Source organism: Taudactylus pleione, unplaced genomic scaffold, assembly GCF_031769625.1.
Source record: "Taudactylus pleione unplaced genomic scaffold, aTauple2 ptg000069l, whole genome shotgun sequence".
Taxonomy (NCBI): Eukaryota; Metazoa; Chordata; class Amphibia; order Anura; family Myobatrachidae; genus Taudactylus; species Taudactylus pleione.
In genome coordinates this window covers 11,052,900-11,075,331 of record NW_028284471.1, presented here as the reverse complement: position 1 = coordinate 11,075,331, position 22,432 = coordinate 11,052,900, and the positions used below count along the sequence as shown (strand labels likewise).

Sequence of the window (22,432 nt, the reverse complement as noted above, 5' to 3'; positions counted from 1 at the left end):
GGAATTTGGGATATCCAATATGTTCCTAGCTTCAGTGATCCCAACCAAAAATTTATCAGGATAGGAGAGTCTGGGAATTTTAAATGCTGTTTTTCCCCAATCCGCCGATGGATCACTGATTGGATCGGCAGAACAGAGAAACAGGGCTGTAGACATATGGCTCGCATTACAGAGGGTATTTAAGCTTAGTGGATCTGTGTTTCAATCCAACAGTAAATCATGTTAGAAAAAAAAAAAAAATGAAAAAACATACATATATAATTTTTTTTTCTAAATTGATCTGCTGTTGGATTGAAACCCAAACAAATTAAGCTTCTACCAGAGTGTCAGTGAGTATCTTTGTCTTACTTACCATACACTATACACATTATTTTTCCTACAAATCAAATGTAGTGCTATGAAAACACACAGTTACAGAGTAATTTCAACAAAAATGCACATGTACTGTAAATACAAAAGTTCTAAGTGGTCCTCCTTTAACTCACCCTCTGGGATACTGTACAACACAAATGTTTAAGCTGTCAACATATTCAGCTGTTGCCAGCAGCTGGGCAATATCCCTGCGTGAGCCAGAAACAGTGTGCTGATCACTCCACTACATATTTACTGCATGGAGAGCCTACCATCACTTTTTTGGGCAGTCAGCAAAAATGTTTTATTTATAGAATTTTTTTTATTTTGTGCAGAGATGGTCATTAATCCTCATCTGTATCCTAGCACAGTAAGCAGAATCTGGCTGCTTTACTTATTTTGTGAATTTGTAGTGGATACAGCCTAGGGATGGGATTCCCAGATTAATCTACTCAACTGAGAAATAAAAAAAATAAAAAAAAAAACACGGAATGAAGTACTTTTAGAAGCCCCTGCAGCTTAAGCACAATGGCAGCAGCCATTTTGTGAGCAGAAAAAATATATGTGAGAAATTGATTAGGACAAAATGAAGGTCATTTATAATCTTAAAAAAAATTATAGGGTATATCTGCATTTTGTCCTCATGTGCGCTGCTTGTCCATCTGGTGCACTTTAGGACTGCCGCCTTCATTAACTTAAAAGTTTAGTTTTTTCTCCTAAATACTGCTCAGTTTAATCTCATTTATGTCTTTCGTTAACCATGGGACTGAAAGGATAATGGGACTATCTGAAGTATGAGTTTAAAAAAAAAAAAATACTACGTTTGTTAATGTGGGCTTAGAAATGTACTTTTTTTCAAAAGTGCACGATAAATTAAAAATATAGAATCAGACCAGGGGCCAAATGTAATAGGGTGAGAATTTAGAAAATGTGAGAGTTTAGCAGTAATCTCTCACATTGGTTGAGTTTTATCTTAAAAATGGGAAAAAAACTAGATGAGAGTTTAAATCGTGAGAGGTTTTTTTTTAGCCTAAAAATATGCGAGTTTGCATGTTCTCAGACACTATTACATTGGCTGAGTTTAAAAAGAGTGAGAGCTTACTGCTAAACTCTCACATTTTCTAAACTCTCACCCTATTGAATTTGGCCCCAAATCTCCAACACTCTTGAGGTACTGTAAATACATTGTTTTGCAGGTACAAGGAGGCAGTACTCCCTACTGCAAAGCAGGGATCACCTACACTAGGAGTTATATCCACAATCTCCTCTCATTTAAATAAACTTCCTTCCCACAAAAACCCTGAAATCTGTTTTTTCAATTTACGAACAAAACTCTGCAAGAAACACCCAACCTCTCCCATCTCATTGGGCAAACACTGCAATCTTAGGGCCTGATATAGAGATGTATATTAATGGCAAAAAAAAACATATATATAATTATACACACACTAAACCATCGCGCCGAGTCTATTTCTTACATACAGATGAAATCGAAAAAAGGATACGAGGAATACGGTCCTTATCGTTTGGTTGTTCGTAAATCAGAATTCCTTATGTTCTCCAATGTGATACCATGAGGAAAAAAATTAGAGAAACAAAAAAAGTATTGGTATAGTTGGGATAGTAAGATTATATATCACCATTCAGTGTAACCTCCTGGTATACAGAATAGAGCATATATAGAAAGTCCACCTCCATATGAGATAATATCTCCCTTACATGTATAATTACAGGTGACACAATGGTGTCACGTTGGGGAACATAAGGAATTCTGATCTACGAACAACCAAACGATAAGGACCGTATTCCTCTCATCCTTTTTTCGATTTCATCTGTATGTAACAAACAGCCTCAATTATTTTTTTTGTCATATGTATATATTAGAGGATTAGGTGTTTCTCTTTAATACTAAATGTGGCAGCTTGAGTTTGTTTTGCGCCTTTGAGACCTATCCAAATTTTGACCTATATGTATGCTAATGCCACCTTGGCTGCTGCATATGTGTGCACAGCTGCTGTGTGAAATTATGTAAATGTTGAGACGCCTATAGGCAACTTTGCAAAGACAAACATCTGCGTACAAAGACACAGCATCGGTCGCAGATCATAAAATTGCCTATGGTCCTGCAGAATGGCCATAAGAACTGAGCCACCGGAGCCATATTTCTTGCGTACAGTATCATGAAAAGGTCGCAACATGCCTGTGTTCTTTGACACCGCCTCCCTTTACCAACCCCAAATGCTCCCTGTCAATCACATTGCATATAAATAATAGTTGCTTGTGGGATGCGGTCATAATCGCGATGACTGGGATTCCCGCATTCAGAAGGCTGCCGCCGGAATCCTGACACTTATCAGAATACTGGTGCAGGCATCCCGACTGCCGGGATGCCGAAGGTAAGTACTGGGGTTAGGGGGAGGGTTAGTGGTTGGGGTTAGGCACTATGGGGTGGGTTAGGTTTAGGCTGTGGTGGGGGGGAGGTTAGGTTTAGGCTACATGGAGGGAGGGTTAGGTTTAGGCACATGGGGGGGGCATCCCGTACCCATCCCATTGCGAGCAACTACGTTAATGTACTGACACATGGCCAGTGCGACTTCTAGTGTACCTTTAGACCACAAATCATACTTGACGATGGACGGGTGTGTGGCTTCAGATTATCATAATTGTGGTCCCATCCCTCACTGCTCAAAGTCAGTATTCTCTGCATTTTACAGCAGGGTTTGGGGGTGGGGCTAGTATGGTGTGAATCAATGTGAATTGCATCATCCAGCCTACCGACTGCCCACTTTAGTTGAGTGTGGAAGGCACCAGAAGATCATGGGCCAATTCTATCAGGAGGCTGGGAGAGCTTTACCAAATTCTGGACTCCTCTGGAGGTTTGCAGCAAACCCATGTGCTTATCCATAAAACTGGTTACAGTTATACAAAATTAGAAGTTACGGCACAAAAAAAAAAAATTGAACAACGTTTTCACTTTTATACAAAACCTTAGAAACGTTACTTAGTCACAAGCAGTAATGTCACTCATTTTTAGTCAATTTGTGGGATGCATTCCATAAATATTGGTATAGAGCATCAAATACAATGAGACTCATGTAGAGTCGAGGACACTTTATCTTGCATAAGAAATGCATTTCTCTACTATGCGTGCATACAAAAAAGGTCCCTCGACTCTTTATTTCTTATGAAGAGGTGGTCCAGGGATTGTTAAAACAATTCAATTAATTAGCAGGAAATAAGATCCCTATTTAATTTTGTGAAAGGTTATACAATGGATGTGGAGCTGTGGTAGTTAATTAATTTTTTTTTTTTCTGTTTTGTGTCTCTGCATTATGAAATTTGTACCCAACATACAAATCTATTAAAACATGGTGGTAAATGTAATAGTGTGCGGAATTCTAACATTGGCGAGTCCCCTGCGAGACTGCCCGTTATTTTAAAGTAGCAGTTATTTAACAGGCAAAACTAGGTTAATTAACTGCTACTTTAAAACATAGAAACATAACAGATAATTGAGAGAATTTGACGGCAGATAAGAACCACTTGGCCCATCTAGTCTGCCCCTTTTCATTTATGCTTTTGGCAACTTCCACTCTATTTGCTCCTTAGGTCTCTCTTAAGGATATTCTTATACTTATCCCAAGCTTTTTGTTCCACTGTCTTAGCTTCAACAATCTCTGATGGGAGGCTATTCCACTTATCCATTACCCTTTCTGTAGTAATTTTTCCTCAAATTTCCTCTGAGCCTACCTCCCTCCAGTTTCAGTGCATGTCCTAGTGTTCTAGTACATCTCTCCCTTTGAAGAATGCTTCCCTCCTGTGCCTTGTTAAAACCCTTGATGTATTTGAAAGTTTCTATCATGTCTCCCATTTCCCTTCTCTGCTCCAAACTATACAGCCATGACCAAAAGTTTTGAGAATGACACAAGTATTGGTTTTAAAGTTTGCTGCTTCAGTGTTTTTAGACCTTTTTGTAAGATGTTACTATGTTATACTGAAGTAAAATTACAAGCATTTCAGAAGTGTCTAAGGTCTCTATTTATTAACATTATTTTGACTAAAATAAAGTGAAAAAGGGTGTTTTCACACCCTTTTCACATTATTTTAGTATCACCTATAGTTATTACAGGGCAATTGGAGTGAGATTTCATAAAATTCTACTCCAACCCCTAAGTATCACTTATTTTTAGTAAAGCAGATCGCATTTCCCATAACTGTAATGGGAAATGTGATCCGACCAGAGTTACTAAAAATAAAATGTGAAAAAATATCGGGGAAAGCCCTGTAATAATAACGCCACCTGGAGGTGGCGTTATCCAAGGTCTCCCCCGGTTACTGGACTCCTGCTCCGCTCTAACAGGGAGAGCAGAGCCCGAAGCCGGCCCCAGTAATCAGCTGTGTGGTCTAAACAGACCGCAAGCTGATTTACTGCAGAAAAAAAATGTACTTACCTGACTCCAGGGACCAGTGATGGGGCCTCCGGTGATGACTCCCCTCCGGTCATCTGGTCTCCCATAGTGCACTGCTGCCCGGTCATCAGGTGATCGGGTCCCAGTGCAGTATGGGAGATCACCTGACCGGAGGCATGGAGAACATCACCGGAGGCCCAGATCATGCAGGTAAGTGTTATTAAGGGAGAGGGGGGTCGCGGGGGTCCGCGCTCGTGGGGGGTGGGGCTTAGCGCCGGGGGGGGTAGCAACGGTGGCCGGTCGGCGCATACGTGGGCACTTAGTCACGGTATTTTTTGCGAAAATACCGTGATAAGGCTCCGAAGGGGATTCGCAGGGACAGAGCTTTATTGCAAGCTCTGTCCCTGCAAGGGATTTGTAGTAAATCCCTGTGATATTGCCTGAATTCGCAATGCAAATTCAGTCTTTAATATCACACTACAATCTGCATTCAATATGCGGATTGTAGTAAATAGAGCCCAAAGGCTTTTATTGACAATTACATTAAGTTTATGCAGAGTCAATATTTGCAGTGTTGACACTTGTTTTTCAAGACCTCTGCAATGCGCCCTGGCATGCTGTCAATCTACTTCTGGACCACATACTGACTGATGGCCGCCCATTCTTGCCTAATCAATTCTTGGAGTTTGTCAGAATTTGTGGGTTTTTGTTTGTCCACCCACCTCTTAAGGATTGACCACAAGTTCTAAATGGGATTAAGGTTTGGGGAGTTTCCTGGCCATGGACCCAAACTTTTGATGTTTTGTTCCCCGAGCCACTTAGTTATCACTTTTGCCTTATGGCAATGTGCTCAATCATGCTTGAAAAGGCATTGTTCATCACCAAACTGTTCCTGGATGGGTGGGAGAAGTTGCTCTTGGAGGATGTTTTGGTACCATTCATTATTCATGTTCTTAGGCAAAATTGTGAGTGAGCCCACTCCCTTAGCTGGGAAGCAACCCCACACAAGAATGGTCTCAGGATGCATTACTGTTGGCATGACACAGGACTGATGGTAGCGCTCACCTTTCCTTCTCCGGACAAGCATTTTCCACATGCCCCAAACAATCTGAAAGGGGATTCTTTAGATAAAATAACTTTACTCCAGTCCTCAGCAGTCCAATCCCTGTACCTTTTGCAGAATATCAATCTGTCCCTGATGTTTTTCCTGGACAGAAGTGGCTTCTTTGCTGCCCTTCTTGACACCAGGCTATCCTCCAAAAGTATTTGCCTCACTGTGCGTGAAGATGCACTCATCTGCCTGTTGCCATTCCTGAGCAAGCTCTGCACTGGTGGAGCCCTGATCCTGCAGCTGAAATCAACTTTAGGAGATGGTCCTGGTGTTTTTGGGCGCCCTGAAGCCTTCTTTACAATTATTGAACCTCTCTATTTGAAGCTCTTGATGATCTGATAACTGGTTGATTTAGGTGCAATCTTACTAGCAGCAATATCCTTGCCTGCGAAGCAGGTAACCATGGTTAACAGAGGAAGAACAATGATTTCAAGCTCCACCCTCCTTTTTAAGCTTATAGTCTGTTATTCTAACTCAATCAGCATGACAGAGTTATCTCCAGCCTTCTCCTCAACACTCTCACCTGTGTTAACGAGAGAATCACCGACATGATGTCAGCAGGTCTTTTTGTGGCAGGACTGAAATGCAGTATAAATGTTGATTTTGGGATTAAGGGCCTGATTCAGACCTGCTCGCAAGTGCATAGTGCTCGCAAGCGGGTCGATGGTGTGCCAGTGCGCACGTGAGCCCCGGAGCGAGCGCAAAAAACACTTGCTCTGTGGCTCACTACAAAAGGGGCGGCTGTCGATGTTGATCGACAGCTCGCCCTGTTTTGTAGGTGTGGCGGGGGAGTGGCTTCACAAACTAAGGCGTTCCCAAGCGAACACCTGCAATTTGTTGGTGGCCCCACTGACATCACCAGTGGGAGAGCTTCCGGCTCTATTAGAGCTGGAAGCTCTCTGGGGCGTGCGGCAACGAGACCCTACCGCAAGGGTCTCGTCGCAAGCCCGATGGTCGCGATGGTCTTTACCATTGCGACCATTATCCTGGCCGCTCGCTATAGCTGTGGGTGGTCACCCATAGCTATGCGAGCGGCCAAGAGGCCGCACCAAAAAAAAAAGCCCTGATTCAGAGCGAGCACTCTTTCAGAGCGTCCGTCTCTGAATCAGGCCCTAAGTTCATTGCCATGAAATTAATTGCAATTCATCTGATCACCCTTCATGACAATTTGGAGTATATGCAAAGTGCCATCATAAAAACTGAAGCAGCAGAATTTTGTGAAAACCAATACTTGTGTCATTCTCAAAACTTTTGGCGCCATGGCTGTACATATTAAGAGCCATTAGTCTTTCTGGGTAAGTTCTGTGCTGTAGGCCATGCACCATTTTAGTTGCCCTTCTTTGTACCGTCTCTAATGTATTTATATCCTTCTGGAGATATGGCCTCCAGAACTGAACACAGTATTCTAGATGAGGTCGTACCAATGATCTATACAGGGGCATTATTACTTCTTTTTTCCTGCTACTGACTCCTCTCCCTATGCAACCAAGCATCTGACTTGCCTTCCTCAATGCTCTGGTGCATTGCTTGCCTGCCTTCAAGTAATCTGAAATTGTGACTCCTAAATACTTTTTATTATCTGTATTTTGCAATATAGTGTCCTTGATGCTATATTTAGCCTTTGGGTTATTGAGACACAAGTGCATGATTTAGCATTTTGACATTAAACTGTAGTTGCCATGTTCTTGCCCATTCCTCTAGTCTGCCCAGATCCTGTCATCTGCAAAAAGGCATAGTTTCCCTTCAATACCATTTGCAATATCACCAACATAGATATTAAAAAGCACTGGCCCAAGTACAGATCCATGGGGTACTCCACTGGTAACCTTTCCCTCCTGTGAATACACTCCATTTACTACAACTCTCTGTTTCCTATCCTGTAACCAAGATCTTATCCATTTAACAGTCATAGAATCCAATCCCAAGCTTTCTAGTTTATCATTTTGTTTTGCGATGTGGGACCATGTCAAAAGCCTTACTAAACATTGGGCAGTCTCGCAGGGGACTCGCCGATGTCAGAACTCTGCACACTATTACATTTATTATTGAAGTGTGTACAAGTATGATAATGTCACTTCTGCATAGAGTAGCAGGCAAAAGCGAATGCAGCAGCATCAGTCGGCGGTCAACGGTCTGCAAATGGCCTACTAACTCCTTCCCTTGTGTACATCTGTGCATATGAATGCAAGGATGCTGTAAAACAGATTGGTGTGTCTTTATAAGCCACTATTGGCCACACATCGAAAATTCCACCAGCCCTATGGCAAGTGCAGTTGCTCCATTTTTCCTCCTATGCCTGCGTCTGTGGAGTAAGGACGCAGCCGATAGCATTGACATGCCTGCAGCGCTTCCATAATACGCCCACTGAATGGACATTTTTGCATGCACTAATAGCCACTTCCCAGTCATCGCCCAGGTATGCCCATCACTTTTCCACCATATTTCTGATATCGTCTGACCTAATCGCAGCACCTTTGTGCGTACACAACATATGAGCCATAGGGGTTTTAAGAAACTTTTTTGCATGCGTAGTTGCAAATAAGGACTCAACTAGGTCACATCAGCATTGTGTGCAGCTCTAAATCAGGCCCATATTCCTAATGCTTGGATAAGTACTGATCTTTTCGATCTGTTTGTGTCATACGATTTGTCTGACTATACACTGACTATATACTGACGCAAGTACATTTTTCTGTCATGCATCTTTTCCAACATTTGTATGTGCATCCATATCTAGGTCTGTAAGCAAGAGAGATTTTTATGGATCCAAGATTTTATCCCATACATCAGAGCCGGCCCTAGGCATAGGCAAATTAAGCAAATGCCTAGGGTCACCAAAGCCCGCCTAGGGGCTCCAAAGCCTGCTTAGGGCCGGCGGAGGTTTGGGGCAGGCACGGCCGAAGCACCTGCTGTCGGCTGGGCAGAGACTCTAGCAGCTGCTACTGCTGCTGTGTAGTATCCACGATCAGAGCTCAGCTGACAGCTCCGATCAGGCCCGGCAGTGGCAGAACAGCCAGTGTCGGTTTGTTGGGGTGGGGCAACAAGATTGCGACTAGTGGATAGCGCGGGTGCTGTACTGGGAGAGGGGTGAAGGGTACTGTGCTGGGAGAAGCGTGCTGTGCTGGGAGAGGGATGATGGGTGCTGTGATCTGTGCTGGGAGAGGGGTACTGTCATGTGATCTGTGCTGGGAAAGGGGTGCTGTCATGTGATCTGTGCTGGGAGAGGGGTACTGTCATGTGATCTGTGCTGGGAAAGGGGTGCTGTGCTGTGATCTGTAGCGAGTAAGGGATGCTGGGAGCGCAGCACAATGGGGGGAGAGCCACAGCAAGTGAGACCATACCCTTTTTATGAGGCCACAACCCTTTTCAGGATCCCATGGGGGACACTAATTTGGCTAGGGTCAGCTCTGCCATACAATTTATAGATAGATAGTCTACAGTATAGACGTGTTTTGGAATAGATTAGGGACATGCTAAATAAGGTCACTTTTTGACTGTTTTCTTGGATCAAGAATCCTAAAGGGTCAAAATGGGGCTAATGTCTGGTTTGATGTAGGGTCATTCCAAATCACTACCCTGGTAACTCAGCTGTAGTTTGACACCACTATAGCCACATTCCAGCAAATAGGTCAGTAAATATGAAAGGCTATGCCAGTGTACCAACCAAGCTCAGAAATGTTGATATTAAAGTCACTTCATTTTGGATGTATCTACTTGTATTTAACAAAAACAATTCTGCAATGGATAAAAAGAAATATCTCTACATAATTTTTGATTGATTTTCTTACATGCAGCATTTGTTCACCCTCCCAAGAGCTTCACGTGCCTCAAACGCTACCAGTGTAACTCAGCCGGAGTTGTATGATGTCCCACCGTCCAAGCTGAATTTATCGGCCATCTCCCAGGTAGTACACAGTAAATAATCTATAATAACCTAAACTTTATTACAGATTGAGTCTCCCATATCCAAAATGCTTGGGGCCAGGGGTATTTTGGATATCGGAATATTCCGTATATTGGAATATTTGCAAACCATAATGGGAATGGGAATGGGACCCCAATTTAACCACATAATGCATTTATGTGTTATATACACCTTATACACACAGCCTGCAGGTCATTTTATACAATATTTTTAATAATTTTGCACATCAAACAAAGTTTGTTTACATACATGAAATTAATTTCTATTTCATATACACAGCATGAGGGTAATTTTATATAATATTTTTACAATTTCATGCCTTAAACAAAGTTTGTGCACATTGAATCATCAGAAAACAAAAAGGTTTCACTATCTTAATCATGCTAAAAAAAAATCTGTATTCCAGAATATTCTGTATTTTGGAATATTTGGATATGGGAGACTCAACCTGTAATACGGCAGAAGAAGAGCCAAACATTGGATGGAATTCACCAAAAGACACAAAGGGCCTGATTCAGAGATGTATGTTAATGCTTTAGCCGTCTGGAAATATATTGAGACACCAACTGGTGGCATTGCAGATCCAAGCGAGGGGGCGTACAAATATGCAGATCATTTGATAATCAGCCATCTGAGTAGCCCTATGGTCATGTAGAATAGCCGCCTGAGATATTAGAACCACTTTATCTATGGGGCAGATGTACTAAGCTCTGGAAAGTGATAACTTGAGAGTGATAAACTACCAACCAATCAGCTCCTAACTGTGAATTTTCAAACACAGCCTGTGACATGACAGTTAGGAGCGGAGTGGCTGGTAGTTTATATCACTTTCCAGAGCTTAGTACATCTCCCCCATCTGTGTACGGGAATGCAGATGCACGCTATGCCACATCCCAAAAACTGACATCCCTGCGTTTTTTGCCACTACTCCCCTTTATCTCCCCCCAACAATCCCTGACTGTCAATCACTTAAGAAATCATCTCAGCTAGCGGCATCGCAAAGGTACTTTGGCATGTGCGCAATGCGACCGTGACGCATGCGCAGTCGACTGATAAGCACTCAATTGAATAAATATCTTAACAGCGTACATCTATGAATCAGGCGCAAAGTTTACTTACACTGTATAATTCAGATGTTGATCATTGAAAACTGCCATATTCTACAACCCAGGTCACTGACTTGTATAAATAAAAATGTTGTATATTTAATTTTCTGCTTTCATTAAATGGTTATATGTAAGGACCAGAATGAAATAAGTAATTACTGTTAATGTATGATTACTTTCAGTATAGAAAACACAGTCCTTCCCAGTTAACAAAGGCAGAAAGTGTAAATTAGTGTAGTCAGTGTATGGGGATGTAGTTAATTTACCAGCGGCCGGCAGTCGGAATCCCAAAGTTAGAATCACAATCCGGGACTAAAGATAGGCGTGGAAATTCAGACGCCTATCTTTATAACCAGACAACGAAATCGACAAAGGTAAGTGGGGGTTTCTAGCCATTAGCCATGGGAGGGTTAGGTTTAGGCACCCCCGGGGGGAATTAGGGTTAGGCACCACTAAGGGAGAGTTAGGGCTCTTAACTCCCATCGGCATCTTCTCCCTTCGGACTTCCGGCATTGAGATATGAACCGCTGGGACTTCATACCCATTCCAGTGTATGTATATAATCCTCTTAAAATTACTTTTTATACAGGTGATTTGACTAGGTGCTGATTACCTTATTTGTATTTAATCTTTGGGGGCTTTTTAATTAGTAGTGATGGCCACGAATTGCTGTCTTTCCCATAATTTCTCCTGCACCTCGCGACCACCATCATTGCAGAATTATCCTTGCCGTACATGGCGACTGCATATCCTTACTATTTCAGCTACTCCCTTCATATCTTGCTAAATTGGGTTGTCCCAAGTTTTGAAGTGGGTGGGATATAGCAACCAATGAGATCAAGAACGTTCACAGTAGCACAGTATTTGAGTATATGAAGTGTGCTGGTCTTATGGGGAGCAGTGACTTGTCCATTTGTGTGACTGGAATTGGTTGTAATACCGTCAGACGGGATCCAGGTGGCCAGAATCCCAACATGGTTAACCTACCAACACTTGGTGGTCGGTAAGCTAACCCTCCCCCTCTCGCTACCCTAACCTTCCCTCCTTCTTGCCTGGACCTAACCTCCCCCCCTAGTGCCTAAACCTAACCTCCCCCTCCCCGCATCCTAACCCTCCCCCTACCGTCTAACCTCTAAACCTCCTCCCCACCCTGCTACTTACCTTCAGTATCCCGGCAGTCGGGATGCCTGCGCCGGGATTCTGACCGGCGTCGGAACTCTGGCGCCAGTAAGGTAAGTGCCGGCATCCAGACCACCTGGATGCTGAACGCATACCGCATGACTATTTAAGTGAGCACAGGATTGTATTTTACAGAAACAGTGTCATGAAGTGAGGTGGGGAATGGAAGCATGCGGGACGCCACATACTGAGAATGTGAGGCCCCTGTTATACCAATGTAGGAAAATGGTCTACATAAAATAACATTCATAGATCCAACATATTTAGTTTAGCTCTACTTAAATAAAGTCATGTAATGGATAGTAATATTCTTCAGAGTCCAAGGCATGTTTACAATAAAATAGTCTTGTTGGATATTGTGGCAGCACTTTTTTTCTTTAGAGATGGTAGAAGTTTCCATATTTCCATTGCGACTACCTTGTTGCTTAAAATGTATATATTGTTTATTAGTCCTGTAAGCATCTGAACTGATTTTTAAAAAAGTTATATTTGTATATTTTCTTTAAGCGAGGTACAACTCCAACTCCATCTCCAGTCAATGGGCGTTCTCCACCTATCTCATCAAATGATCAGATCCAGCAACAGCAGATCTATGACATCCCATCCAGCCCAGACAGCTCGGAAAGGATCGACCTTAAGGGACCCAAAGCTTCAAATGTAAGTATATAACCACCAAAATTATTCTGTACAATTCTACAAAACAATTCTACTTTCTTAATTTTATATGGGACTTTATGTAGGACCATCCATCACTAGGCAGGGCAGTGTTTCCCAAACTTTCTTGAATGATGGCGCCCTAGAGTATCAGCATTGCTTTCACACCACCCGTAGGCCAAAAATTTCTTATTCAGAAAAAAATATTAAAGTAAGTAAATTGTGCTTATCTGTAATATCCTAAGGTTCAGTTATATGGTGGTGGACAGGGTTTTCTTTCTGTTTGTACACATTTTTTGATTGGCAGCCACAAGCACTGGTTTTGCCTATCGCACTGATCATAAATAATTTAATAATAGACCACCAGCCCCGAGGCACCCCTGCAAGTGCCCTGAGGCACCCCAGGGTGCCACAGCACCCAGTTTGGGAACCAGTGAGGTAGGGGGACAATCCAATTCAGAATGATGCTGTTGGAACATGGCATATCACAACCCCTCTTATTTTACTTCCCACCCACATAGGGGTGTGCAGTAAAATTAGCAATGTTTGGACTACCATAAGTATTGGCAAAGTGAACAAGCTCACATCTACTGCAAATTGAATTGCCCCCTAGGTTTGTATGCATATTTATATGTTTATTTATAGATACATAGAACCATAAATTCTCATTGAAAAATTTTTTTTCACAATATACTACAGACAGAAAAAAAGTAATCTAAAACTCCCTCTACCTTCCCCACTCTAGTATATCACTGGGATGTATCTATCATCTGCACATATAGAGGTGATCCATATCCTCTCTCATATTAGGGAGCTCAGCTGGATAATAGATAGCGTACTGCTAGAAAGAAGGGTTTCAGGCGAAACACAAAAAAAAGGTTCCTGGACAAGCATCTTGTCCAATGTCAGATTGGGAATGCAGTTGAAGGGGCATACTGAAGGGAGGCAGAGCAAAGCTGAAGAGGCGTAGCTAGCGATTGAGTGGATGTGACAGAAAGCGTTGCAATGACCACCATATTATACAGAGTATTGCAGGGACCACCGTATAATGCAGGCAACGTTGAAGTGACTGCCATAAAATACAGAAAGTGTCACAGTGACCACCATATAATACAGAGAGCATCTCAGTGACTGCTATTTAATACAGAGAGAATAACAGTGTCCACCATATAATACAAAGACCATCAGTGACCCACATATTATAGAGAGAACATCACAGTGACTGCTATATAATGCAGAGAAGAAACAGGTTCTGTACAGTGATTGGTGCTAAGACTCATAATGATGTATTCCTCCTGTCCTTGTTTGTATATGCCACAAACTGGATATAAGTAATTATAGTAAATAACTAAGCAGATTTATTCCACTTTAAAAACCACATAAATGTAGACATAGAACATGCATCAATAATGAATAAAAAAAACATACAACGTATATAAATTAGTCAATAAAACAATGCCGCACATGTCACCATAAAGTTCATATAGATCTCACAATTAAAAGGTGGGCTAGCTTTTAGTAAGTAGCGAGGTCCCGGGCCAAACAGCTCAGCACTACCGCAGTCGGATAAAATTAGACCATGTTCAGGTTTATGCTGCTGGGAATATCAGAGGTCCTGTTTGACCCGGGACCTCACTGCTTACTACAGCAGCTTTTAATGGCGAGATCTATATCTACTTTATGGTGACATGTGCTGTATTGTTTTATCAAGTTCTTGATTCATTTATACAGTGTATGTATGTATGTTTTTATTCATTATTGATGCATGTTCTATATGTTAACATTTATGTGGTTTTTAAAGTGGAATAAATCTGCTTATTACCATAAGTACTTATGTCATGTATTGTGGTATATACATACAAGAATAGGAGGAATAAATCCTTATGAGTCATTCACTGTACAGAACCGTTTTTATTCTTCTTTACATTTAGGGAGTTGGTGTTACTTCCTTATGTACATGTGAGGCTGCTAGGTTCATTTTAACTGCGCTACTATAGTTGATATTTAATTTAATTCTATATATAGCAGAGAGCCTCACAGTGATCACCATATAATGCAGAGAGCCTCACAGTGATCACCATATAATGCAGAGAGCGTCACAGTGACCAAAAGCATTGCAGTGGCCACCATATAATGCAGATAGGACTGCAGTGACAGCCACATAATGACAGGACCATCAGTGACCCATATATTACACAGATAATATGATCACACCCCGACACAAAACATTAATACACCACGCCCACGACAGACAATATTAAAACACACACCAACCCCCCCCAAAACAAAAAACAAATACACTTCCAATCATTATACAAATATACCATCCACATTTGACTAGACTCTGAAAAAGCAAAAATTAGGAAACACTTAAGTTGTAGTTGAAATGTGTAATGTGTTGCAATGCATATAGTTATGGTTTCTTTCGTCCATTACAGGTTTATGATATCCCCCCTACTGGTACTTTGGTTCAGAAGAACAGAAGTGACTGTCCACCTGCGGTTGCTAATTTCAACACTCTACCAAACCCTCGAAAGTCAGATTGGATCTATGATGTCCCGTTGTCACCTGAGAGAAACAATTTAAGTATGAACTCTGGAAAGATTTCTATAGATAGACAAATGGTGTATGATGTGCCGCCAACATGGTATGGGCCAGTACAAACCAAAGAAGAGAGTAGTTGTGCAGCAAGTCAAATATATGATGTCCCGCCACTGCAAAATAAATCATCACTAACCAGTCAAAGTCTTTATGATGTCCCAGTATCTCGTGATATATCACCCTTGCATCAAAATGGAAACTTACGAAAAGGTTCATTACCACTAGCAAAACAGAAGTTGGAACAAGCTTATTCCAAGGAAAATGTTTATGATATTCCACGAGGGTCAGCTGTAGGATCTCCACCAAAGTCTGAAATGAATAGTTCAGTGTGCAATGAGCGGATTTATGATGTTCCGCCACCACTTCCAAGGAATCCCAAACCATCTAACCATAAGTTTGAACAAGATCGTTTTTCTGTGTCCAGCTCAGAAAGTCGAACCAGCACCTTATCAACTTCATCAACTGCTTCTAGTGAGTCTTTAACTTTGTCCACTCAATTTGACAGCAGCAGGCAAGTGATTCTAGAACCAGAAGTAGCCATCAAGAAGATTACTGAGCTCCAAGAACGGGTGTCTAGTTCCATAGCAAGTCTCATGATCTTTGTGAGCAGCAAGTGGAGACTACAGGAAAATATGGAGTCAAACATTGAGGACATTCACAGAGCCGTTGACAGCATTATCTCATCATTAGGACAATTTACAGACTTTGCTCAAAACATCAAGGTCCATGCCTCCAACTTAACGGATGTTAATATTCAACTGAGGATTAACAACCAATTGCAAACTCTTACAGACTCTTTCCACACTCTCTCAAATAATCAAGAAGCCATTAATTTCTACAATTGGTCACTGCAGGCATTAGTTATTAACAAGCCACACACAACGCCAGACGACCTTGATCAGTTTGTTATGGTGGCCAGGACAATTCCAGATGACATTAAGCGCTTTGTGTCTATCATCATTGCAAATGGAAAGCTTCTGTTCAAAAATAAAAAAAATGAAAAGAAGCCAAAACCTGTGAAGGAATATAGCGTAACCCTGAAGCCAAAGGTCCCAGTACATAAAGAGACAAAAGTCCTCCAAGAATCATGTGTCAATAAAGCTGGAGAGAAGAGAAAGGATAGTAAATACCAATTCCAGCGACAGAAAGCCATAGAAGACAGCGGATATGTCTACCTGCAGGTAAGTTCAGGTGTGATACATCTATCAGGAATGATTAGGTTATTCAGCCTCTTTAATACTGCTGCATGGCTGCATCTTTATACGGCTAATTCTATATCAGACCTTTAGGACAGTACTTTTCAAATTCCGGCCTTTTGGACACAGTAACAGTACATCTCCTTGGTTTATTCATTATTGACTGACAGATTTTTAAAGATCCCAGGTGGTTCTAATTATTTCACTCGTGATTCTGTGAGGAGACCTGGAAAACATGCACTGTAGTAGGGATGGAATTCGAAGCTTGCCATCAAATAATGATAGGGTTTTCAACATCGAAACCTTTGATGTGATGGGAACATTCCATCACATCAAAAGAGTCTGATGGAAAAAACATTGCGATGGTTCGTGCATTGGCAAAAAAACATATTTTCACATGTGCAGTAGCGACCCGCAGCTGTTATCGGTGATTAACAGGTGAATTTACAGTAGCTGTATTTTAACATTGAATGGACACTGCTTTGACATCATTGGATGGAGGCTGCCATCGTAAAGCCACCATTGAATGGTAAATACACAAGTATAAGACAAACATCAATGGTGTTAAACCATCAAAATTTAATGTCCATCTCTAGTCCCGAGGATTTGATTGAGAAAAACTGCCTAAAGGTGCCCACACACTATGCGATGTGGTCACGATGCGATATCGTGTCCGATTTCTCCACGAACTCTCCCCAGCAGCTCCCCGGCAGTCATGGGCACGATTTGGTGTTAAAAAGTGTCCAATGTGACAAACGATCTATCGTGCCTCCTAAACTATTCCAGTGCATCGTGACTGAGATTGTCAGATCTTGCCTGCAGCAGGCAAGATCTCAAGATACGATGGACGACCAGTGGGTACGCGCATCGGCATCGTGATCATGAGTTGACACTCACGATTAGGATATATTATACACGATCTGTCGTCCCGATGCGTCGGAATCGGGCGGATCGTCTAAAATATCGCCTTGTGTGTGGGCACCTTTAGGGTATAATTACCGACTTTTTGTTGCACCTTCCCGGGAGGGGACCTGGCTGCTGTCATCTTTGGGAGGCGGAGCCAGATTATAGCCATCATTCGGCCCACCGCCTCTACAGAAAAGCCTCGCGATTCGCAGGTCTGTGAAGAGGAGGCATGGGCTAAATACAGCGATTCACGTCATTTAGCCCCGCCCACTCTCTACGGACCCGCAAATTGCTTGGAAAATCTCCCCATCCTGCCCGCTTCACTAGGAAGTGGGCGGGATGCTGGAAATTTGCCTACTCTTTCGGGGGTGCGGGGGCTTCCCCAAAAAATCTGGAGCCTCCCGCGACTACCGGGAGAGTAGGCAAGTATGCTTTAGGGTGATCTAATTTACTGTGGGGCAGTTGTAATCTTCCCAGGGTTTATAAAACAAAGTTTAGGACTTATACAGTAACTTTAGCAAATCAAAAATGATTTGGGGCACCTCCTGGAAATCCAGATATAGAAGTCACTTTGCTAATTTCCAATGAAAACAATGTACATTATCTATACAGTATAAACAATGCATCACTCAGAAAAGGTTTCAGAATTAGTTTTGAAAAGAAGAAAAAAAGATTGTTTGGTTTTTGAATGTGTAAGTGAAAAGGATAAAAGGCTTGCAGCGCGGGTAGTAATAATAACACTATTGGAAATAAAAAGTACTAATGTATTATAGTATTTTAACAGTATTGGTATTATATACTATAACACAGGTTCTCAAACTCGGTCCTCACGACCCCAAACAGTGCATGTTTTGCAGGTCTCCTCACATAATTACTAGTGAAATAGTAAGCTGCACCTGTAGATCTTTTAAAATGTGTCAGTGAGTAATTAATACACCTGTGCACCTGCTGGGTGAGCTGCAAAAAGTGAACTATGTGGGGTCCTGAGGACCGAGTTTGAGAACCACTGTACTATAACATAGTTTACCTACCCTCCAACATGACCCCTTCCCTCAGGTATAAAATGCTCTGCTCCTGGACTTCCCACCTAATTTATGATTGCAGACACCTGTGTTGAGTAGGTAATTGATGAGACAGGTGTTTCCCCACAGGTGGCTGCAATCATCAATAAAGATAGAAGTCCAGGAGCAGAGCACTTTGTACCTAATGGAACAGGTCATGTTGGAGGGTCTGAGTTTAGTGCTTTTCATTTATAATAGTGTGATAACTACTCACACTGCAAAACTTTTTCCTTCTCACTTTTGCAATACATCAGGTGCTGATATCACCTGTAACAGCTACGATTAGTACACACAGACCTCCCCTCCAAAATCAGATTTAGGCACCTTTGTTTCTTCTTTTGTTTGTTTTGAATGTGTGTCTTAAGATCTTAGGAGGACAGTGTGCAGCAGATGATCCAGGTGACTGGGCAGTCCATTAACAGTGTAATAGCAACTTAACATTACTATCCTCTGTGTGTAAAGGTTTCCATACCTTTGCAGAATAAAAAATGTGCACTAAGGTGAACAATAGTTTTTAGCTTTACGAGCTGTAACAATAAGCTCTGTGTGTCTTGTAGTAGCAACTCAGTTGTACACCGGAGTGCTGAATTCTGTATTTAATAAAAAATTGCCCTAACCATGAAAATCAAGGCAGCCATTTCATAGGCTGAAATTATTTTAATGAGAATGCAACCAATTGCTGGTGATATTCTCATGAATATTGGTGCTGCCCACACACCCAGTGCTATTGAAATAAAGTTGTTTGCAAAAATTGGGGCCGATTCAGTAAGGATCGCTATAGCGTACGCAGCTGCAATTTCGTACAGAACACAGCAGTGAAAATATGCTAGTGGCTGCCATAGCTCAGCCAGCATAAAGACTCCCACTGCTGCTTTCTCATATCCGTCCAACCCCACACTCCTGCGTATACATCAGTACCATCAATGCAAATCGGCCCGTCACGCAGCATTTACACCAGGTCTGACCAGTTGCAGAAACTGCAGGTCTCGTCGGATGCAGTGAGTACTCAAGCTGCGTATGCAATCGCAGTGGCTAATTTATGCACGTCCATGAAACGGTGTTCAAATAGACAGACACGCCTGCGTTTCTCCAACCACTCCCCCATCACCATGTCCAAATGCTGACAGCCTGTCACTCTGCGATTAATTCCTCAGTGTGTCCGTAAATGCAATGCGATCGCAGCGTATTCACAGTGTGGTACATACGCAGTGGCTAACAATCGCTCGATCAGCGTACGTAATTGCAATTGTACACAATAATGAACAGGTTGTTGACATCTAAATAAAAAAAGGAAATGAATCCACAGCGCTGGCTCTGTTTAGAATATTAATACGATTTTCTGCTCTCCGTATCATCACTACTGCTATATACTTCTTTAGACACTAATATAAAATAATAAAATACTAAACATGAATAAATACAGGAATATAAAATATTTATTAGTGGAAATTATACACAATCATTCTGTGCCATGAATATGTAGATATTTTATCCGATTCTAAAAGAACATGCATACATCCATAATAGGCTGGGTTTAATGTTAGCAGCACATAGGGCCTGATTCAGCATGGATCGCAACTGTGATCGCAGCTGCATAATCGCACGCAATGAATCTGCGAAAATATGCTAATGTCTGCCATCGCTCAGCCAGCATAGAGACGCCCACTACTGTCTTGTCACATCCGTAATACCTCGCAGTCCTGCGTATAAGTCGGTAACATCAGAGAACATCGGCCCCTCCGCACAATTATAGCAGCTCTGACCTATCTCAGAATTTGCAAGTCTCGTTGCACGCAGTGATACCCAGGCTGCGTAGGCAATCACAGCAGCTAATTTATGGATGCCTATGCAATGGAGTTCAAATGGACAGACATGCCTGCGTTTCTCCTACCACTCCCCCGTCACCACCCCCAAATGCTCATGGCCTGTCACTCACTCAGCGATGGATTTCATAGTGCGTTAGTAATTGCAGTGTGATCACAGCGCAGACACAGTGCGGCGCATACACAGTACACAACAATTGGCCGATCTGCTTACGCTATTGCAATCCATGGTGAATCATGCCCATTGTTAGTAAGAGAAAATATATAATAATAGGTGGTATGTGATCATTATGTTGACAATCACAATATTTGTAATCAAAAGGTCCATACCATGTTGACTGTCATAATGTCGACATTGTTAAAATGACGACACTACCAAAATATTGACAATATAAATTTTGGGATCAGTATACTAATACCTTCATACGTACTACAAACAGCTTGCTGCTGCAGCCTATTATCCATGTTACATTACTAACAATGGCCCTCATTCAGAGCCGTACGCTCTGAGCAGAGCGCACGCTCTGAATGAGGGCCGGCCTCCATGAAAATGGAGCGTCCTTCTGGACGCTCGTATAGCGGTGGGTCACCACCCACAGGCTATACGAGCGTGCATTTTGATGGCCGCGATGGTCGAGACCATCGCGACCATCGAAATTGCGAGCCGGAGCCTGCGGTTGAGGTTTTCAACCGCAAGCTCCGGAGTGATTTTGGCTCTATCAGAGCCAAAATCACTCCCACTGACATCACTAGTGATGTCAGTGGGCCGGCTTTTGACAGGAGGCGTTCCCGTGGGAACGCCCCCGTCAGGGAGGCACGCCTACCAAAGGGGGCGTGCTGTCAATCAACATTGACAGCACGCCCCCTTTGATCGGACACAACGAGCGAAGGACTTTCCTTCGCTCGTCGCGTCTGGCGCATGCGCACGACGGAGCTCCCTCCGTCGTGCGCATGCTCAGTCCAGAACATCGACCCACTTGCGAGCGGACAGCCGCTCGCGAGTGGGTCTGAATCAGGCCCAATGTACTGCTCACATTAAAGCCAGCTTATTATGGATGCATGCATGTTTCTTTAGAATCTGATAAATATCCTATATACCTATGGTACAGAATAGAATGGTATATAAATTCCACTGCTTAATATTTGATATTCTTGTATTTATAAATGTTTAATATTATTTTTAGATTTACTGTATGTGTCTAAATAAATATATAATGTGTTTATATTAGTATCAACTTCTTGCAGCATTGATTGTTTGGTAAGCAGGGAATTTTTGTAATATTGTAAATAGAGCCAGAGCTGTGAATTAATTTCTTTCTTTTTTGAAAACCTTCTGAGCATTAGTAACTGCATTGGCAACTAGCAACAAGCAATATTTTATAATATATATATATTAGTTTTCAAATTTATTAGGGCCCTGATAGGAAACTCACAATTGTTTGTGTGTATATAAGCTTTGTACTTTTATATATAAACAAATAATAGTAACAAAAATGTTTACAGCAACAATGTTTGAAGTACAATTATTTATTTTCTATTTCCAGAAAAAAGAGGACTTTGAAAAAATGCAGAATTTATCTCCGAATCAGCAGCTTGAAAATAAAGCAAGTTCTGAAGAAAAGGTAAAAGCCAAGTGTATGACAATAGCGAGATATAATATACACACACAACGCTTTTCTAGCTAATTAAAACATATCTGCTCCCATTGTTGAGTGTCATTTAAATTGCTGGATTGCAATACCTGGTAGAGCCTGTTAATGGCATTATGTTCCTATTACTTATGAACATAATTTTACTAGTGGCAACAAACACCTCTCAATATGCACCCTCTACAAGCTGCAGCCAGCATATAAAAAAGTATGTTAAAAAGTATATTCAACATACATATAAACAATGAATTTACTTGCATTATATGATATATATATATATATATATATATATATATACACACACACACACACACACACACACACACACATATATATATATATATATATATAAGATTATTCATTTTGATATGTTTTTTCTATTATAATTATTTTGTTCCACTTTATCTTAATAAATTAATTATTTTCACTTTTATAATGTATTGTTTTGTGATTATGTGTGG

At 41.7% G+C, this 22,432-nt stretch overlaps 1 protein-coding gene and 1 long non-coding RNA gene across 4 annotated transcripts in view; one reads left to right on the top strand and one right to left on the bottom strand.

Annotated features, from left to right (window-relative positions):
- The window catches only part of LOC148534314 (uncharacterized), a 189,152-nt gene that overhangs the window by 132,153 nt on the left and 34,567 nt on the right, over positions 1-22,432 (bottom strand). The gene's annotated exons all lie outside the window — the stretch shown is intronic.
- The window catches only part of CASS4 (Cas scaffold protein family member 4), a 60,452-nt gene that overhangs the window by 33,144 nt on the left and 4,876 nt on the right, over positions 1-22,432 (top strand). The window contains exons 3-6 of one of the 2 annotated variants that reach the window (XM_088467113.1): positions 9,666-9,776; positions 12,589-12,738; positions 15,174-16,517; positions 21,867-21,944. In XM_088467113.1, the coding sequence (XP_088323239.1) occupies positions 9,666-9,776; positions 12,589-12,738; positions 15,174-16,517; positions 21,867-21,944 (1,683 nt within the window). The remainder of the gene's footprint in view (positions 1-9,665; positions 9,777-12,588; positions 12,739-15,173; positions 16,518-21,866; positions 21,945-22,432) is intronic. The other variant, XM_088467114.1, reaches the window with a different exon arrangement.